Source organism: Falco naumanni, chromosome 3 (assembly GCF_017639655.2).
Source record: "Falco naumanni isolate bFalNau1 chromosome 3, bFalNau1.pat, whole genome shotgun sequence".
NCBI classification, from domain to species: Eukaryota; Metazoa; Chordata; class Aves; order Falconiformes; family Falconidae; genus Falco; species Falco naumanni.
In genome coordinates, this window is record NC_054056.1 from 25,107,189 (window position 1) to 25,125,437 (window position 18,249).

An 18,249-nucleotide genomic window follows, 5' to 3' on the forward strand; every position below is an offset into this window, starting at 1 on the left:
AACTCGACTCACGGCTTTCACAGCAATCACCTGAGCTGGCTAAAAGGTGGCAACATTAATCACCACTGAAGGTTTTGGCCATTTGTTCGCAGCACAGCCTCCTTCTGACTGCTGTGGTCATTCAATACAAACCCATTTATTTCCCTAGGCAGCAAAAAATCCAACAACAGTTCAGCCAGTATTTAAACTGAATGTTTTTTGACTTAGCTGTTTCAATGGAAATGCTATGTATTCTGTGTTTGCTCTGTCTCCCTTTTATAAACACACACCTTCACACGTGTTTGGGACAGGGGCTGCTGTTGTCTCAGCTACCTGGATTCATGAAAGAGCCTATTTGTTTCTTATGCAGAGCAACTGTTTATTGAATGAAAGGCAGCTATTGTGTCCAGCAATATTCATTAATTCAGTGCAGGACTAAATTTGCCTGTCATTGTGAGCAGACAGAAAGTACGCACGATAAACCCAGTAACATTTATGTTTTGGAGGGATGCCTACACATTTTTTAATGAAGTGGGATGTCCACCATAACATGCTGAACATCTTGTAATCTTACTGTCTTAAATGCACCTCGTGCTTCCCAGGTTATATTCAGCATGACTGAAGAAGACAGCATTCAAACGACCCGTTGAAGATTTACAATTGCAAAAAAGTAACACGTGAGATAAAAGTCCACCTTTTACTTTTTGTTGTAATAACAAGCAGGCCAGCTCTCTGTACTGCCAGCGTAACCTCTTCTAATCTTACCTCTGAACGTCTCCAGTCTTCGTTTAGACTCTAAAACTTGTCCTTGGATTCGAATGCAATCATCAGACATGACACAGAATGACTGACACATACACCCTAAATCAGAGCTTGCTTAAAGAAAAGCTACATGGGGAGCTGCTCAAGTACAGTGAACAGATTAAAGATGTGGATAAAATAGTTTGGAGAATAAAGAATATCTTAGTGTGAATTAATCCTGGATCAGAGACATGCTTGACAACCAGATATAAAAGGCAAATTACTTAATATTTTCCAAGTACTAAAAGCTATTCTGGTTAGCTGACATACAAATGAAAGGAATCCTGGTAATGCAATTATTACACTTACAGGAACCGGTTATAAATTTAAAGTTAATTTTGCACAGTGATAACATATGTAATCTTTTGCTCTCACATTTGCTAAATCCTTTGCTGTGTTTTCACAGAGCCTGCTGCTACTTAGCGGAGAATGACTTCTCCTGAACGCAGGAGCTTTGGTAGTGTGAGTCTGGAGGGGACCAGGGAGGGTAGCCTGACCCCTGCAGCGATGGGAGCACGCGAAGGCTGCTCTTCTGGTACTCAGGAGGTTTTGCACACCTGAAGTCACTGAAAAAAAACGGACCTCAGAGGAAACCCTCTGATGCAGTGGACTCTACCCAGACACTTTGATTCACCTTAGCATGTGAAAATAACAGCACGGGGCGAAGGCCCAGAAATACATAGCTATAAGCTCAAAACATGTGGCCCCTAAGCACGGCGTGTATTCCTGAACTCACCTGCCATTTCCACTTTCAGGTACGTCTTAAAACATCACCTGTCGTGCAGCAGCCTGCAGTGCACCACACCGACCAACACTGACCATTCCCCTTGTTGCTCTTTATGGGAGTTCTGCCTACTCTCCCTGTGGCTTTTCACTCCAAATACTTTGGACAGGGAACTCGTGTATCTGCAGAGTGCCGTGCTCACGCACTCCTCCCACAGACAACTGGCTACAGAAGTCAAAATGACAAGGAGAGTTCAAAATCCTGGGTCATGTTCCACTTCCGCTCAAGTCTCCTTGAGTACTTGCCTACTCTCAAGTAAGACTGTCCAGGCAAAGCATCCTTGATGGCAAAGTCTATGAAGGGCAGAGAAAAAATCATGTCCTTCTCTGCTGTGGCCCCTATGGGCTAGGGGACAGAAACCTGCATGTGGCCAAGGCCCGTCCCTGGGGCTGTTTCCCAGCCTCAGTGGCTACCTTAGCACAGTGGCTGGGATCCTCCTTGCCTTCAGTTTCTAAGCAGACCCCCAGTTTCGTGGGATCCCATGAAGCTGGAGACAGGCTGACGTATGGATGTCCTCCCTGCTTCTGGAGGAGGTCAAAACTTTTCAACATCTGATTTCACAGCAGCACAGCTGGCTCTCTGGTGGCTGCCATGCCTTTCTCCTTGCTGCATTCCCAAAGCAACTTCTTCAAACTTACTCACACATACTGCCACAAAACCTGCTGTAGCACCTAAGTGCAACACGTCCAAATTGTAACCTGAAATTTAGGCGTAAAACCATCATTTTGATTAGGTAGAGTAGAAAAATACAGAAATCTAAAAGATGAATGCTGCCCATGCTTCCTTGAAGAACCATTTTACCACTGCCTCGGGAGCAAGCGATCAGTACACATTCAGAAATTTCTGACTACAGGCAATCTCATCTACATTCAGATAAAAGAAGAGCTATCAAAAGACTAAAAGTAGACTTAATTCATTGACCGACACCATGGAATAGTGGGCAATTCTAAAGGCAGATGTTTTTGGGAAGGTTCCAGCTCCATGAGAAAATCAAACCTGTTTATCTACGCATAGGAGCAACGGTATAGCAAAAAGGTGAGTTCATCTAAATGCTGTGGTATCTTCTGTGTTGCAGGTGGAAGCCTTGTTTTTAACTGCTCAGCACCGCCTGCCCACAAACTATTAGAACAACAGGTGCCTTATTAGATACTTCAACTTAAGATTTTTCCGAAAGTACACAATATTTGGAAAAATTATCACCTTTGCCTCCATTTTCAGAAGACTCAAGTCACGGAACCTTGGAAATGGAAGATGACAGAAACTGTTTTGGTCATAAGTGGGGCCTTTGCCAAGGAAAGAGCTCCCTGCAGTTCAGTCTGGAGTGGTTTCACTTGACCAGCTGAAGCGTGGCAGTCACTGGAGTGATAAAAGCAAGTCTTGTTTCCCAAATATAGCAGCTGGGCTGCAGTGACTCTCCCATGTGTGAACACCGTAACTTACTGCACTTGGCTAACTTTAACCTGCTGGATGACACAAAGTCCTCTGAAAGGCAGCAAATCCTGAAGGAAACAGGTCCGTGTCTCATTTTAAACAGCAGGCAAACCAACCAGCTAATTCTGGTTTTCTTCAACATAGAAGATACGACAAAATCAATACTAAGCACACTGCTTAGAATGCACACACTCCAGAATTTCTGTGCTTGGGTCAGTCTGTCCATACCAAGTTTCCTTTGATCTGTATGGACTTTTTTAAAGAAAAGGGCAAAATTACTACAGGCTAATTCTGCCTGCTTTGCCCACCTCTTAGGAAAGGGTGACAAAGAGATTTAACGTTATGGCTTCACCTACTGCCTGTGCAAGATGCCTCTGGCATGGAAGGTGAGACCATCATCAAATAAAACCTTCTGCTATGAAGTGCTAAAGTCTGCTGTGTTTTCTTGAAGGATTTAGAGATTACCTAACAGGAATTACAAGGAAAATGTTACTTCCACTTAAGGTTCTCAGTGGGATATAATATCCTTTACTAGAATTACTCTCAGATTATTAGACCACTGAAGGAAATACTGCTTTTGCTGTACACATCTTGCCTTACTCGTATCCTTGTATCATCAAAGTTACTCGATTGCTGCTACTTTTCTTGTGTATTACTATTTTCTTCTCTGCCCTACCTCTTTCTTTCAAGGAGGGCTACCAAGTCTTAGCTTCCTGGTTGGCAGCCAGCTGGATATGTAGGGTATTGAATAAGGAGTCCAGCTGTTTTGCATTGTAGTTTCCCTTTTAGTGGCACCTGACAGGGAAAAAGTCCAATGTCTGTATTTTGCACTGGAAATAGGAAGATGCAGCATATGTTTTATACCAGCTTTTTCTGATACGTAAAAGTGAAAAATGACTATATAGAGGAATTAATTTCTTTTTTTCAGACAAGGACCTCCAGACAGCTTAGCACGTGCTTCTGAAGATGACATAGAAGATTACAAACTACAGCATTATTTGATGAGCGAAGAAAGCTGTAGTGCTTGGGTAGCGAAGCAGGGGGGATTCTCCCTGAGTTTCCATGTGGAAGGCAGGGTCAGGCTGCATAGAAAATATTTTTTCCTGAGGATGCCTTTAGGTGTATGTAGGGGTGGGTCAGGAAGCAGCTATGTGTGGGATGCCAGGCAGGGATGAAGGAGGTCGCAGCCCCAACAGAGGTGTGACTGAAGGCTGACTTCTGAGCTGGCCAGGGCACAGAACAGGGACCTATGCCCTGGCCTCTTCCAGGCTGTCACACACACGGTGTGACAGCCTGGACCATGCCCCGCTGGCTGCAGGGATGCCTGCTTCGTGGCGGCACATCTCCTCTCAGTCACCCTCCAACACGTGGACAACCCAAAGCAGTGAGAAGGACAAACCTTTTGTCAGGAGCTGTTTCTACCCTGATGACTTTCAAGCCAGCAGGTCATAGTGAGAGCACAGGTGTTAGATCTAAAGAATTAGAAGCTTCTAAAATACATAACAGGTAAAACCTGTAACATTTAATGACAAGCAGCATAATTCTTCGATTTTGCAATGTTTTGGTTTGTTTTGGTTTTATTTTTTATTTTTCATTTAAAGAAACATACAGTTTGGGTTAGCAAATTTTTAAATTCCCAATAAGCTAAAGAAGTAGGTAGTAAATTTAAATGGTCCATCCTTTATGAAGTACTTCTAATACCTGTGGAAGTTTATAACTTCTATTGACTTCTAACAGGTTTTGTACTGGCATTGTTAAAGACTTTTAGAATTTGAATTAATGAAGCTTTAAAGCAATATGTGTAAGTTCTATTAAAATTAAGAGGTAACTTTGGCATGTCTTTATATAATTTGCTGAATTCATTGCCTTAGTTATTGACAAAGCAAAACAAATAAAGGCTGTGGTTAAAGATTGACACATACATAATAGCTGTCAAATATGTGTTGCATTACCAGCGTAAAACAATGGTGTTTGTAAAACAATAGCATTTTGCATAAATAATACATTACCAAGTCAACAAATTAATTATCCTGAACAAGGATTTATTATTATTATGTCTTCTGTGCTGTTTCAAGGGAATGTACACTGTTCTGTGCTTGTCAGGATCCAAAACCTGTAAATGTTTCCCTTTTCCACAACACTTAATCCCAGAATGACTCAACCAGACAACGATAACGCGTGCGTGCACGGACCCACTCCCCCCGCCCCCCGCCCCGCAGTCTGGATGCCTTGCTGGTTTACAGTGAGTGACTGCTGCCCGTTGCTGTGATTTATATTTCTACTGCTTTGCATTTCTGATTCGTTTTCAGTTTTATTTGCTAGGTAACTATCACACGTATCCAACCGAGAGGGCCAGCCCATGGTGAAATCAAAAGAGATGCTTGGAGACTTTATTCTGCAATTCAGGATTGTGTTGCAATAATGTAGTATCTGGTCGTAAAACTATACGGGATGTCAATTTAATGTTGTGAAAAGAAGAACACTTACCTTTATCAAAAATTTCTTTCAGTACTCCTCGTTTTATAAGCTCCTCTCTGCTTTGCCTCATTGATATTTTTCTTTCCAAAGCTGTAAGCAAAAGAGAAGGGTCAATATAAATAGGAAAGAAGGGAAATGATTGTTTTAAAAGGCTGTACGCCTTTTAAAGTATTTTAAAGAAACATTTTTTCTCTTCTTCAAGTCAGTGGCAAATTAGTGTCTCAAAATAAATGCTACTGGCAGCCCAGAGAATCTGCCTGCTGATGGTTACAGAAATGGCTGTAGAGTGCCCGATGCAAGGGCATGTCGGCACTCCTGTTTGCTTAATTTTGACACGACCCAAACATTTCTGTGGAGAATTAGAGACAGCAAAGGGAGAAAAGGGCAATTACTGCAGAAGCCAGAGAGGGAAAGGTAAGAAAGGAGGCAACATGAAGGATCACACAAATGAAAGAGGTGGCCGTGGACTGTCCCCATGCCATGGAAGAAGGCTAGCACCTCTGCTGTCCTGAAGCCAAGGCTTTTTTGCCACTAATTCCAGGGAAAGCAGACCAAGGCATTCTGACAGTGAAAAAAAACAACAACCAACAACCCAAAAAAACCCATACAAAAAAAAAATAATCCCCAAACCCCACAACTGTTTACTGGAGTTTTCTCTTCCTTGAAGGAGTGTTTCCTCCCCAAAAGGTGTAAATGAGGGAAACTCCATAAGAGCCACCACAACGTACACCAGGTCTGAACAGCCCAAGTCCTGTATTGGCTGCTTGGAGACAGCGGTCACTGGGGTGGCAAAATGACAGCTAGAAATTTCATGTTTGTTTAGTTCAGCATTAATTAAACCAACGTCCATTTAACCAAACCACCACAAAGGACACACATTCAGGCAAAGAGCTGAAAGCCAGCAAGCAAGGGGCGCGAGAAGCGATGTGCAGGAGCGGCTGTGACTGTGCACGCTCTGGAGAAACAAGCCTGCGCCTGCCAAAAGAGAGGGACGGCCAAGGTGCATCGCCTCTGCCATATGCTCCCCTCTCAGACCCAGCACAGATGCACGCACACACAAATGAACTGGGACGTAGCATCTCCAGTCTGCCCGAGGCATATTTAAAGCAAAAGAGGCTTCGTACCCCTCTCTCCATCCCTGCAAACAGGAGGGTATAACATTTCCTGGCACTGCTGGCTGTTCCTGCTGGGGCATATCTACTTGGTGAATTAGCTAGGCTTATACTGACACACCGCACTCATGGTGACTTATTTGCTGTCAGATATTTCCAGCTTAGTATGAACAAGGCCAGCTCTGCTTCACTCTTTTTCACAGAATAAATTTAGGTTCGTCTATTTTTAAAATCGGCTTTGAACATGTATTCTTCAGGACAAAGGTGGCCAGTGGGTACAGTCAGTGGCTAATAAACCCCCTGGTCTCCCCTGAACACACCCTCTGAACTCCAGCATCGGTCCGAATTAATGGCAGGTCCCCTTGCTGAGGCACAAGACCACATACCCATTAGCCAGCCGCATGGTACAGTTTTATTTTGGAGGCTGTTAACAGCTACAGCATTTTCCAGAGTGCCTTAGCCCTGTTTGAAGAAGTGCTTTAGGCATCTCACTGGCTTTCAATGAAACTTTGATTCCTAAGTCTCTAATATGCTTTTGAAAAGAAATACCCGACGATGAGACCCTGGAGGCACGTTGCAGACTGCTCCCCATGCTGCTTCTCCCTGCGCTGAAGGGCTGCGTTCTGGTATGGCATGTAAAGCTTTTTCCCCTTGCTCCTTAAAAATAGCTGCTCTCAGCCCCTCCAAAAAAAAAAGCCAAAACAAGCTACAGCTACCTCCTGAGCTTTCGCTCACCCCAGGAATTGTTAAAACCTTCACTGACTTTAAAGAGCAATTTGGCAGCACCCAACACCTTTTACAACAGGTCTGAGAAAGTGTAATTTCCCATTAGCGCAAGCAGGGAACGGCGCCCAGTCTGTCCGAGCCTGTTTGTCACTGGGAAATCAAGCTGGGTGCAACAGCAGCAAAGCAGCAGTTTCTGCATCAAGACCGCAGTGCTGCTCACAAAGACACGGGCAAATATTGCTATTTCTGTCCTTTACCAGGAACAGCTAGTAACAGATCCACGTACAAATGCACTGGCACCCCCCCGGGTTCACCGTCCCACGCTCCTGCCTAGCCAACAGCTGGCCATGCAAGGCAGCAGCGCTGCTACTGCACGGAGAGGAGTCCCACCACGTTGTTAAAGCAGTGGTAAAGAACACAGTAGTTTTGTGGGTTGGGGTAAAGGCTTCTGGGGGATCAAGTGCTAAACAGGGTTAGCAGGACATTTTGAAGGAGTGCAGGAGCATCCTGAAGACACTCAAGTATTGACCAAGACTTCTCAGAGTCTATTTTTATATATATACATATATATAAAAATATTTTTAATATCTATATATAGTCAGACTATCTTTGCAGTCTGACAGAATTTCAAAGATAGAATATATATATATATTTGGAAGGCTGTATACACATAGGCTTTTCAGATACTCCCCTTTAGTTGTAATCTGCTTCCGCTCAATAATCAAAAAAACCCCCACAAGCCTCCAGTTTGAAGCTCAGACAAAACCAATTTTTTCAGTTTCTAAATCCTTTCTAAGTAGGTACAGGACTTAAAGTATTAATTATTTTCCCACTAAGCCAGTTTAATTAATAAGATATTTAGAGGAAAGGCATGCTGGGCTAAGAGCAGCCCTGAATGATAATAACAGATGCTATAATAAAACTATGGAACACGCTGCCTGCCTTTAATACAAATCCTCCTCCCAAACAAGTCTTGCACATTTAAGAGCATAAACTGCTGTGCTACTGCTGGATCAGATGGACAAAAAATCAGAAGCGCTTAGACGCAGAACTCATTAAGATCTAACAGCCTGAACAATGAAATATTTTACTTGGTCTGGATTTCTCTGGCAAAGATTGCCAGTTCTTTTACGAGGGATTTGCTTTTCAAGCGGAGAGCTGATACAGAATAAATTCATTCACTCTTGAGTGAGAAGGGATCCATTCACAGCAGAGGATAAATAAACCCCTCTGAATTAATCCTTGATTCATGAGAACCTTGTAAATTCTGTGATGGGGGAAAAAAGTAAATATAATTAATATTTAACAAAAGATGTATTACTCTATTGGCAATTTTTTTGGTGATTAACCTGTTTTTTTTCTTTTGTACAATCTTCCAGGAGAACAGAAATAAGCATCAGGCCCTCTTTATGGGGTCTGCTTGTCCCAGAAACCGGTTATCTTCACAAATTCATCTACTCTCTAAGAACCTCTCAGTTACTAAGTTTATAGAAATGAGTGTATATGTATTTTATGGTGAAGCATACAGATTTTGCCAGTGTGCTCTGCAGTAGGTGGTTTCTTTTAAGCTCTGATGAAGAAACAGTGGGAAATGCTTTTATTAATGTTTCCGAGCTGGTGTTTTTGAACTCGTCCCTCAGGAGAAGCACCCCTCCACTGTTCAACCAGAGCTTTTCTCTGTGGTAGACCCATTAAGATCAGTAAAACCTTGACAGGGTCAGGAGGAGTTCCTACCCCTCCATTCTGGAAATGAAGCACAGTTTTATCTTTATTCCTTTAATAAGCCGTTGCGCTCCGTGATGGCAGCAACTGTGGGCTGCTCCTCCAGCTGAGAAGGTGAAGCCCGCCGCTGCCTCTGTGCCAAGCTCTTCTGCTGCTCCATTAACCAGTCAAAGAGGCGTTCATGTAGTCAGGACATGTAACCTTTCTGTCCCTTCCATCCATCCCTCCAAGACTAACTCTTCCAACCTGCACCCATGAGAGAACAAACCGGCCTCCTTGCCATAACTTGTCACGTTGCTGCTTAAACCAAGGGGTGGACTAAATAAACAAGTCCTGCCCTTTCTTCTCATCTGACGACTGAAACTAAACCCTGGTCCTGTGCCAGCCAGCTGAACCTTAACCTCGCTTTTTTTCTGAGGGTGCTCTTTGTCTCCACCTTAAAAAGCACTGGGGGTTGATTTGCATGAATTCTTCCTTTCAAAGGCCACTGTAATTTTCATGATGATTTTAGGAAGCAAAAGTCATTACAGGAATGAAGCTTAGAGCAGAAGCTTTCTGGTGCATCTATTATATTTGGATTCAATAGGCAGAAATTTGCTTTGCTAATAATCCAGGATGGAGTAAGTAGAAACAAATAAACCAAGTGCTTTGCACAGTGTTAAGATAAACAACCATCAATATTTCCTTTAGACTTGTAAGGAAGGAGAGGTTTTCAGATGTGATGGATTGTGTATCAAAGCGCATAATCTTGAAATTCATCCAGCTGTGTAGATTTTCTTGATAATCAAACGGAGCAGGAATGATAGAACTTTTTACAGTGTGGGTTTCTGCCTCTGAGTTGGCCTCCTTATATATTAAGAGCAAGCCCCAGGCATGACTGACCTCAGCCCAATGTAAGCATCTAAACCAGGCTGAACTGCCCCTTGGAAGTGCCTGTTAGTCTTTAATGACTGTAAAGGAGGCTAAGGGGGAGTAGCTGAGATAAAGATGCATAAATTAGGGCTGAATCCACTCCTGAAATGAAAATTGATTGAAGAGGATAGTTTGAAGAAAACAAATGCTGCTGTACATGAAAGTCTGAGATGGAACTGAGGAAAATATAGATGTGCCAGCCCACACAGAGCTCCATTAATTTTGGGATTGTTTCAATAGCTGTGGCGTGACACCCAGCATTGCTGCTGTGAGCTTGGGGTTTGACCAACGCCAAAACCTAGCTTGGTTGAAATAACTGTTTTGCTTTGCTCAGTGCTAAATATGGTTTTGCTTGGCTTCAAACACTCATAAGTCTCTTGAAGCCTGAGGCAAGAAAAAAATATTCCAACAGGCTTCTGAATCTTTGAGGTTTAAAGTTTCTTACCCAAGTTTTGGCTCTCTCTAACCTCCGCCTGGAGGTTACTCCTGTAACAGTCCCATCTACAGAATCTGACGGGGACAGACTACTGCCCAGGAAGGATGAGGAGCCCCTTTTTCACCTGTGATCTCCCCCATGAGATTTCTTCTTCTGACCACAGCCTGGTATCCCATTCTATGACATTACAAAATAAGTGATCATCAGTGGGGGAAAGATGTGTGTGTATTAAAAGTTAAGCTTGCTTTAAAAAAAAAAAATTACAGATACCTTTCTGAATCAGGCGCTGCTACAATAGTTGACCAAATAAATCCCTTTCAGTACGTGAATCATTTGGAAAACTTCTGTGGCATGTGCTACAAGACCAACTAACAAAACAGGAATAAAACCTGGCATTGATGCCGCACTGGTGGAGTGACTCAGAACACTCTAGAAGCAAACCAGTATAATCATTATGGTTACAGAGGTGGAAAGGTGAGGTACAGACAAGCTGAAACAACATGGCTCATCACCTGCTAGATCAGTAGCAAAGCATTAACAGCAACTGTTCTGCAGCCAGTGGCCAACGAGCTAGGCCAGGAAATGATCCTTCAAGACATAAAATTTGTTAATCTATAATTAAGAAAAATAAAAGGAAAAAGAGGCCAGAATAATAATAAAAAAAGAATAAAAATTTTATTTCCAGTCTTGCAAGTACAACTGGATTTATTTTAGATTATGACTACTTAAAATACAGAGAAGATGATAGTAGGGCATCTTGCTTCTACTCAACGTCAGATCAACTCAAGGCACCTGTCTATCTCCAGCGAGAAGCACTGGACTAGCAGCACCGTAAATCTTCATTTGCACAGGCAAGCCTTTGAAATTGCACAGTAAAAATCTACACATTTCTCTGAGAACGCAGGATCAAACCTAAAATCTCTAGTTACTAGTCAGAGGTGTTTAGGAGGTATAATGGTTGCCACACCTGGTAACTACAGATAAAAATGGAATTCTCCCTTCTTTACTGATTGTAAAAAGAAAGTAAGACTGTGGAAGAAGCTGAAATCGGCCTTAAGAAAACTCTAGATTGATACTGATCATTACTACATGTAAACAGCCAGAGGACAGACTAGGGAGGAAAATGGATGCAAAGTCAAATCTGTAAACATAGAATTGCAGGAGCTAATCAAAATACTGCAAACCACATTAAGTAAAGGAGATCACAACACCGTACCACAACTCAGAAACACAGCATATAACCAAGAATTCAGCAAACACAAGGAAAGGCAGAGAAATTAAATCTGAACAACTCTACCATAATTAACAGAAGGAACCAAACTAAAAAAATCCGGAATTTAATCCAAGAGCAGATGGACTGTAATTTTTTCTTATTGAAGGGCTGAAAAAAAAAAAAATCGAAGAAGTTGCATTCCTAGGGAAAGAACCAAAATTTAAGCTAGATCCAAAGGAACCCAGCATAGTGGATTTCACAGGCCAAGCAGAGCAAGCCTGGCAGAAGATGAATACATGAAAACAGGAGATAAACCAAGAAATCTTGACAAATACAAAAAAAGGCATGTGTCTGAAAAAAAAAAAAACTAAGAAAATGGAAGTGAAAAGAAAACAAGACTGTAGACACCCTTAAAAAAATTGTTACCACTCTCAACTGGCCAGCTAATAAACAGCAAAATGAACCCCACTGTGTCAATGAACTGTGATAGGCTATCAACAGGATTTTGGAAAGACTCACATTTTCATCTCCTTTCTACATAATTGCTTTTCTTGTCAGATTTGAGAAGTATTGCACAGCAGGCTAGGGAGAAATTCAGAAAGCTGACCAGAATATTGAAAAAAATGAAGAAAATACATTCCCCCTGTACTCCCCTCTGAACTGCCGCACAGCAATTTCATGAATTCCAAGGTAATGCCAGGTTAAGAACTGGAAAGCTGAGCCACTGACAGGTATTGCTTTCCACAACTTAATGAAAAATGAGATTCTGTACCTTAATTAAAGAAATTTGCAACAAGGTAACATAACATATCTTAAGAGTACACCTGCTCTGTAATTACAGCATGATTGCAGCAAAGAAAGCCATACCCTGGGCATTCTTGGTCTATATAATTTAGGCATCAAAACCAGGAACGAGGGGGTGGTACTGACTTATTTGAAGGCTTTCATCTAAGTAAGAAACCTGGCAGGCTAGAACAGCCCATGCTGAAGTCCATACTGCTACCAGCACTCTAAAGTAGCTATAGCTAGTTTAAAGATAAATTGAGCATAGCTATTACCACCACAGTTTTTACTGCAAGGAAGCTATGTCCTCAGTGCCAGCAGAAGGCAGCTGACACAATCCTCCTGATAGGGAGATCCATTCATGTTCTTACATTGAACACTAGCAGTTGAAATAATGGTTTCTCCTACATGCTTCTGCGTTACAACATACAGACGTTACAGCGTCAAAGAAACAGCAAGAATACGGGTTCTACAGATCAAGCCTTTGCAACCAGACAAGATGAGCGATGCAATCTGAAAGAAAGGTGTAGGAACAGCAGCAGCAGCTGAACATCCCAAAGAACAGTTGCTTTTTACAAGTGACTCAACTTGCTCCAGGCTCCTTGCAGTCTCAGCTTTCTGTACGTACAACAACCGACGACGCTAAAAGCAAATTAGTGAAGACCCGGGTGAGCTATCTGCAGTGTATTTCCCTTACCCTAAGAAGATGCTACCCAGACAGACAATACTGCAGCTGGGATCTGCGGTGTCATCTGTAATGGCAGAAATGTCTATTTGCAATATTCTGCTGCATAATAGTTTCAAGGGACCTTCCTCGAAGCAAACCCCAAAGGATCTGCATGGTGGGCATTGCCAGAATAAGATAACGACTCCTGTGACTCTCTAGAGAATTCTCTCCAGAACAGAGTTTACACATGGGATATAAATAACGAGGCAAGCTGCTGCTTTTGGATTTGCTCCTCATCAAACAACATACCCAGATGGCAAAATACAGAGCACAGTTTACAGAAACAAGACTAGCAGATGTCAGGAAACTGGATTCTCCAGCGTAACTTTTAGAGGGTGAAGGAGTCAGTTTTCCTGGGACAACAAAAGGGGAAAAAATTTCAGGATAAAACCAAACCAGCGGCAGGCTGATGCTAAGCAGGGAGGAGGAACGCTTGGACAGACCAGCAGGAGATGAGAACCCAACTGCTCACCAGTATTTGGTGCCCTTGTTTGCCAGCTGGAGGACCACCTTGCTGATAGACGAGCGAGCTGTCCACAGCCAGCTGAGCAGCACAGCTCTTTGTAGCGACAGCCAAGGGCTGTATGGTTTGTTTTACAGCCCGAGTGTACCTTACAGCTGTAACTCTACGAACAGGTATTGCCTCCTACCCACAGACAGACAGATGTGTAAAACCAGTGCTTTACTCCCTAATCAATCTTATTTTGGCTACACTGACGAAAGCTTGATCAGCTGGATGCTTCTGTTTTACCAGATAGGGATTTGGGGTAACTTAAAAAATAGCTGCACATTACCCAAACGCTGTTGTAGTAAATTACAGTTTAGGAAACAGTTCTTCCACTTGTATTGGAGTAATTAGTACACAGCAGCCTCCCAAACAGACACACAAAGCAGATGGATAATTGTGCATCTGTGTCTGCATGTACACCTATTTAAAATAAATGTTACAAAGCAGAGCTTGCAGCTAAGAAATACCTACTTTAAACCGGAATTTGGCTTAGCACCTATTCGAGAGAGAAGCTATTAAGATTTCAAATGCTTCTCGAAAACCATCGCTACTTTTGTACACTCAGAAAATCTCAGCTAATCACACACAAATTAAAAATGCATTTGTTATTGGAATGAACTGGCAGCAACCCTTCAACACAGACCTCTATTAGGAGCCAAACAGGAAACCACTCATTTAATATTTGATTATAGAAATGACTGAATCACAAAGCAACAGCCACTTCCTCCAGAATAAGAAGATTCCTGAATTGCAGCTGTCACATCATCCAGCAATTACCTTTGGATGATATCTCCAGTGTGTGCAATGGTGCTAGCTGGTTGGTAGAAAATAGACTGAATGTTGAAAAAACCTCGAAGTGCCTTTAACACCCTTGTCTCAGCACCCAAAATAGTGCAGTCTACTTTTGGGTGTGGAAGCTGATAATTGTTTGAGCTACAGTCAAGCCACACGTGCAATTTCAGTATGTTTTATACATTTACAGTCTTGGTCTGAATTTTTGATCTTTTTTTTTTTTTTCTTTTTTGACTGAAAAGATAGCTTTTCCAGATGGAGGGAAAGTTTCCACTATGCATGGTAGATCTCTGGAATCAACGGGGGGGGGGGGGGGGGGAAAAAAAAGAAGAGACTGGGATTTCAATTACAGTAACATGAATGTAGTAGAATAGCTTCATGAGAATCTGGCGTGCACCATCCTGCCTCATAGTATGAATTATTCCATTATTTCAATAGGAGATAAATTTTTACAAAATCCACCAATGACAAAATAGTTTTATGCTCCTCTCCAGCAAGTGCTGAAATTATCAGAGAAAATAAGGTGATAGTGCACTTAGTATTTTATGTTATCTTAGTGCATCTTCTGTGTGGAGAAACATGGTTATGATGCTTGTCTGGGATGGGGAGACAGAGTAGAAGATATGAATTAGACTATAACAGTTTTGAACTGAAGTACCGATACAAGAAGCAAATTTGGAAAATAATAGGAAGGACAGCGATGTGAAGGAGATATGATAACAGCCTAGACATTTCTTATGGCATAATCATATTATAAATGTAGATAATATTGTGTAAAAATAAAGTTATAATGGAAGTGTGGTATCTCAGTATTCCAGTGTAAGTGTCCTTACTGCCCAGACCTTAATAAAGTTTATCTGTTGAATGTGTAGAAAAGCAAACAGAAAACTGGTAAATTCATAGATGATGTAAGGTTATAGACAATGGTCCAGAAGGACAAAGATCATGGTAAAAAAGCCAAATATTTTTCACAGCAGTGCTAATTCTAAAGAGCTTCAACAGAATTCAGAGTGAAATCTTCTTTACAAGGAGCTGTGGAAGTCTTTCTAAGTGAAGCACCACTTGGGAGAGCTTTTAAAAGAAATCAATAAAATGAAGAGTAGTAACCTGCCAAGACCAGGCAGCTTTCTTCCCAGAGTTCCTCAGGAAATCAAAACCTAACTAGTAAGCATGGCATGTAACCTAGATAAGATAGGAAAGTGGGAGGTGGTAAATAGAACGTGCTATTTTTGAGTCCAAAAGTCACCTGGGGATTACAGACCAGTAAGCCTGGTTTCCATACCACCAGTCTAGGAACAGCTACAAAGCATGGAGCCAGAAACAGGACACCTAGAGCAGAAGGGAGATGGGAGAAGAATCATCCTGGGTTTGAGGTGGGAGGTTCATAGAAGCCAATGAATGAAGATGCTCTGTTGCATGTTAGTGCCTTCAGGGTTCCAAAACCCCTATGACATCAAATGACTAAGGGAATGATTAATAACATCAAATGTATTGCTAGAAGCTTGACTTTAAGACAATTGAAACAAATGAGTTGTTATAGTTAATTCAAGATATAAATGTTTTTGCACATCCTGCTAAGCACTTCGCTGAGCACCGATAGATCCTTTGTCCAAAAGAGTAACTTCAAAAGGAAGCAACCCCACAAGACAGATGAGCTGACTGGAAGTTCACCATGAGGAATGAGCTCGGCAAAAACTAGGGGCAAGGTAATGCTGGCAGGGGGAGATTGCAACCACCGACTGACTCAAGAAATCCCTCAGATCCCAAAAGAAATGGAGCCTGGGCATGCAACTAATTACACTGAGAAGCAGGAGAATTATTTGACAAATAGGAAACCGAACACTAAGTAATGAAGGAATTAGGTAACTTGTAACCCATGAAGGGTAATGTATTTGTATGCTAAACTATGTAAACAGTGTAAAGTTTTGGCAGTCAGGGAGCTAGGTGGTAACCCAGAAATGCCTGGCTCCCTACTTTGCACAAACTAAAGGAATAGAAATACTCAACGCCGTGTGCGAATTGGTGCTGTGCACCAGGCAACGAGCCTGCCTGTGAGATAACCCCTATGTTCAGGTCATTGAAAGCATTAAAATTGCATGACGTAAGAGCAAGCATCTTCTAGTGGGTTAATAACATGCAGAAAGCAAGGAAGGATGCCTGGTATATAAAACAAGAGGGATGCGCTATGACCTGCTCTCTTCACCAAGACACATTCCAGGAAGGCTGGCAATCGGGAGGCGACGAGATTTGCTGCTTGCAAAACTAAGGCAGACTGCAAAAAGCCACAAAAGTTCTTATGATACAAAATGATGAGTGACAAAATTCAACATTGATAAGAGCAAAAAAAGCCATTTGGGAAAAGGCAGTTCTAACTATACACACTTCGTAACAGCTAAATTAGTCATCCCCACTCCGAAGACAGCGCTCAGAAACTCTGCAGAGAATTCTCTGAAAACATCGTCTTAATGCTTGGGGCAGTAAGAAAGGAAACAGAAATTAGGAATTACTAGGAAATAAATACAGCACCTATGCACTAGGGTACTGGTCTACAGCTAAGGCAAGCTGTTATCCATTTCCAAAAAGATACAGCAGAAAAAGGGACAGAAAAACATAAGAAAAATTATTAAGGGGATGAGGTATCTTGTACAGGAATTAACAGTGATAGTGAAATTGGATTTTTTTGGTCATCTCTTCTTTTATACCAGGGTCCTGGTCCCCTGATATTCACAAAAATACATGGTAACTGTCACCTAGGCTGTGCTCTGCACGAACCAAATAGTTCCCTTGAAAGAAAATGAAGGCACAAAGCATCAGTAGACACATTCTACAAACCCTCTGGTGGGAGCTGCACCAGACAGGGCTCCCTTGGCCTGGCATAGCCCTCCAAAGCATCCCCACAGCCCTCGTGCTGTTCCAGACCCAGAGATGAGGGGAAACTGCCTCGGCCACCTTCGGGACCAGGTGCAGCAAGCACCGTGACAGCAGGCTGCGAAACAGAAGCCTTCACCCTGCGAAACAGGCAACTGGTGGGGAATACAACAGAGGTCCGTGACACTGTGAATTCACTCATTTATAAAATGCAAGAAATAAAAAGGACCCAAGAAAATGATCAGGATGCATCTGGAAAAAAAAAAAAAAAGGTGCTTTTGTCTACAATGTCTTTTTTGATGGTGGAATTAACTCACACCTTTAGCCCTAAAGGATATTGACTGGGTTCAAATGACCCAAAGCAAAAGATACATCCACATATGGCTCCTTAATTTGGATACAGCTTTTGGTGCATGAATTTCTGAGTACAGCAATCTGATTTGTTATGTGGGGGGACAAAAAATACATACTTACCCTGCTCCTTGCATATGTTGTTAATAAGTGTAACTGTTGACTGCAAGAAAGATGCCTGGCTGCACGGACTTCAGTTTGATTTACTTTGTCCGACCTTGAGTGTATTTTCCTTTAAAGGATGTGTTTAATGAACCAGGAGAAAACACCCTGGATCCCAACACACAAAACTATACACTGTATTCAATTATCTAATTGCCGGGAAATGTGCAAATGCATCTAATTTGCCTTTGAAAGGAACTTGAATTTTATCTCCTTACCATGCATGTCAGGGGATTTTTCTTGTGTGATTAAATCAGAACTGTTAAGTAATACAGAGTTCAACATATTAGCATCTAAAATTACAAAAATGGGTTCAGGTTTCATGGCCTGTGTAGCACTGGTTGCAAAAGCAGCTTACTAGCTGGCATGGCATCCAGGCTTAGAGCCCTTTTCCAACATGGGCTTCGTTCATCTCAGAGGAAGCTAAGCATTTCTTTTTGCTTTTTTTTTCTTTTTTTCTTTCA

General features: G+C 42.0%; 1 protein-coding gene across 5 annotated transcripts in view; it reads right to left on the bottom strand.

Moving 5' to 3' along the window:
* PHACTR1 (phosphatase and actin regulator 1) overlaps window positions 1-18,249 on the bottom strand; it is a 303,507-nt gene that overhangs the window by 74,099 nt on the left and 211,159 nt on the right. For all 5 annotated transcript variants that reach the window (XM_040586602.1, XM_040586599.1, XM_040586600.1 and 2 more), the window contains exon 3: window positions 5,483-5,563. In XM_040586602.1, coding sequence (XP_040442536.1) covers window positions 5,483-5,563 — 81 coding nt within the window. The remainder of the gene's footprint in view (window positions 1-5,482; window positions 5,564-18,249) is intronic.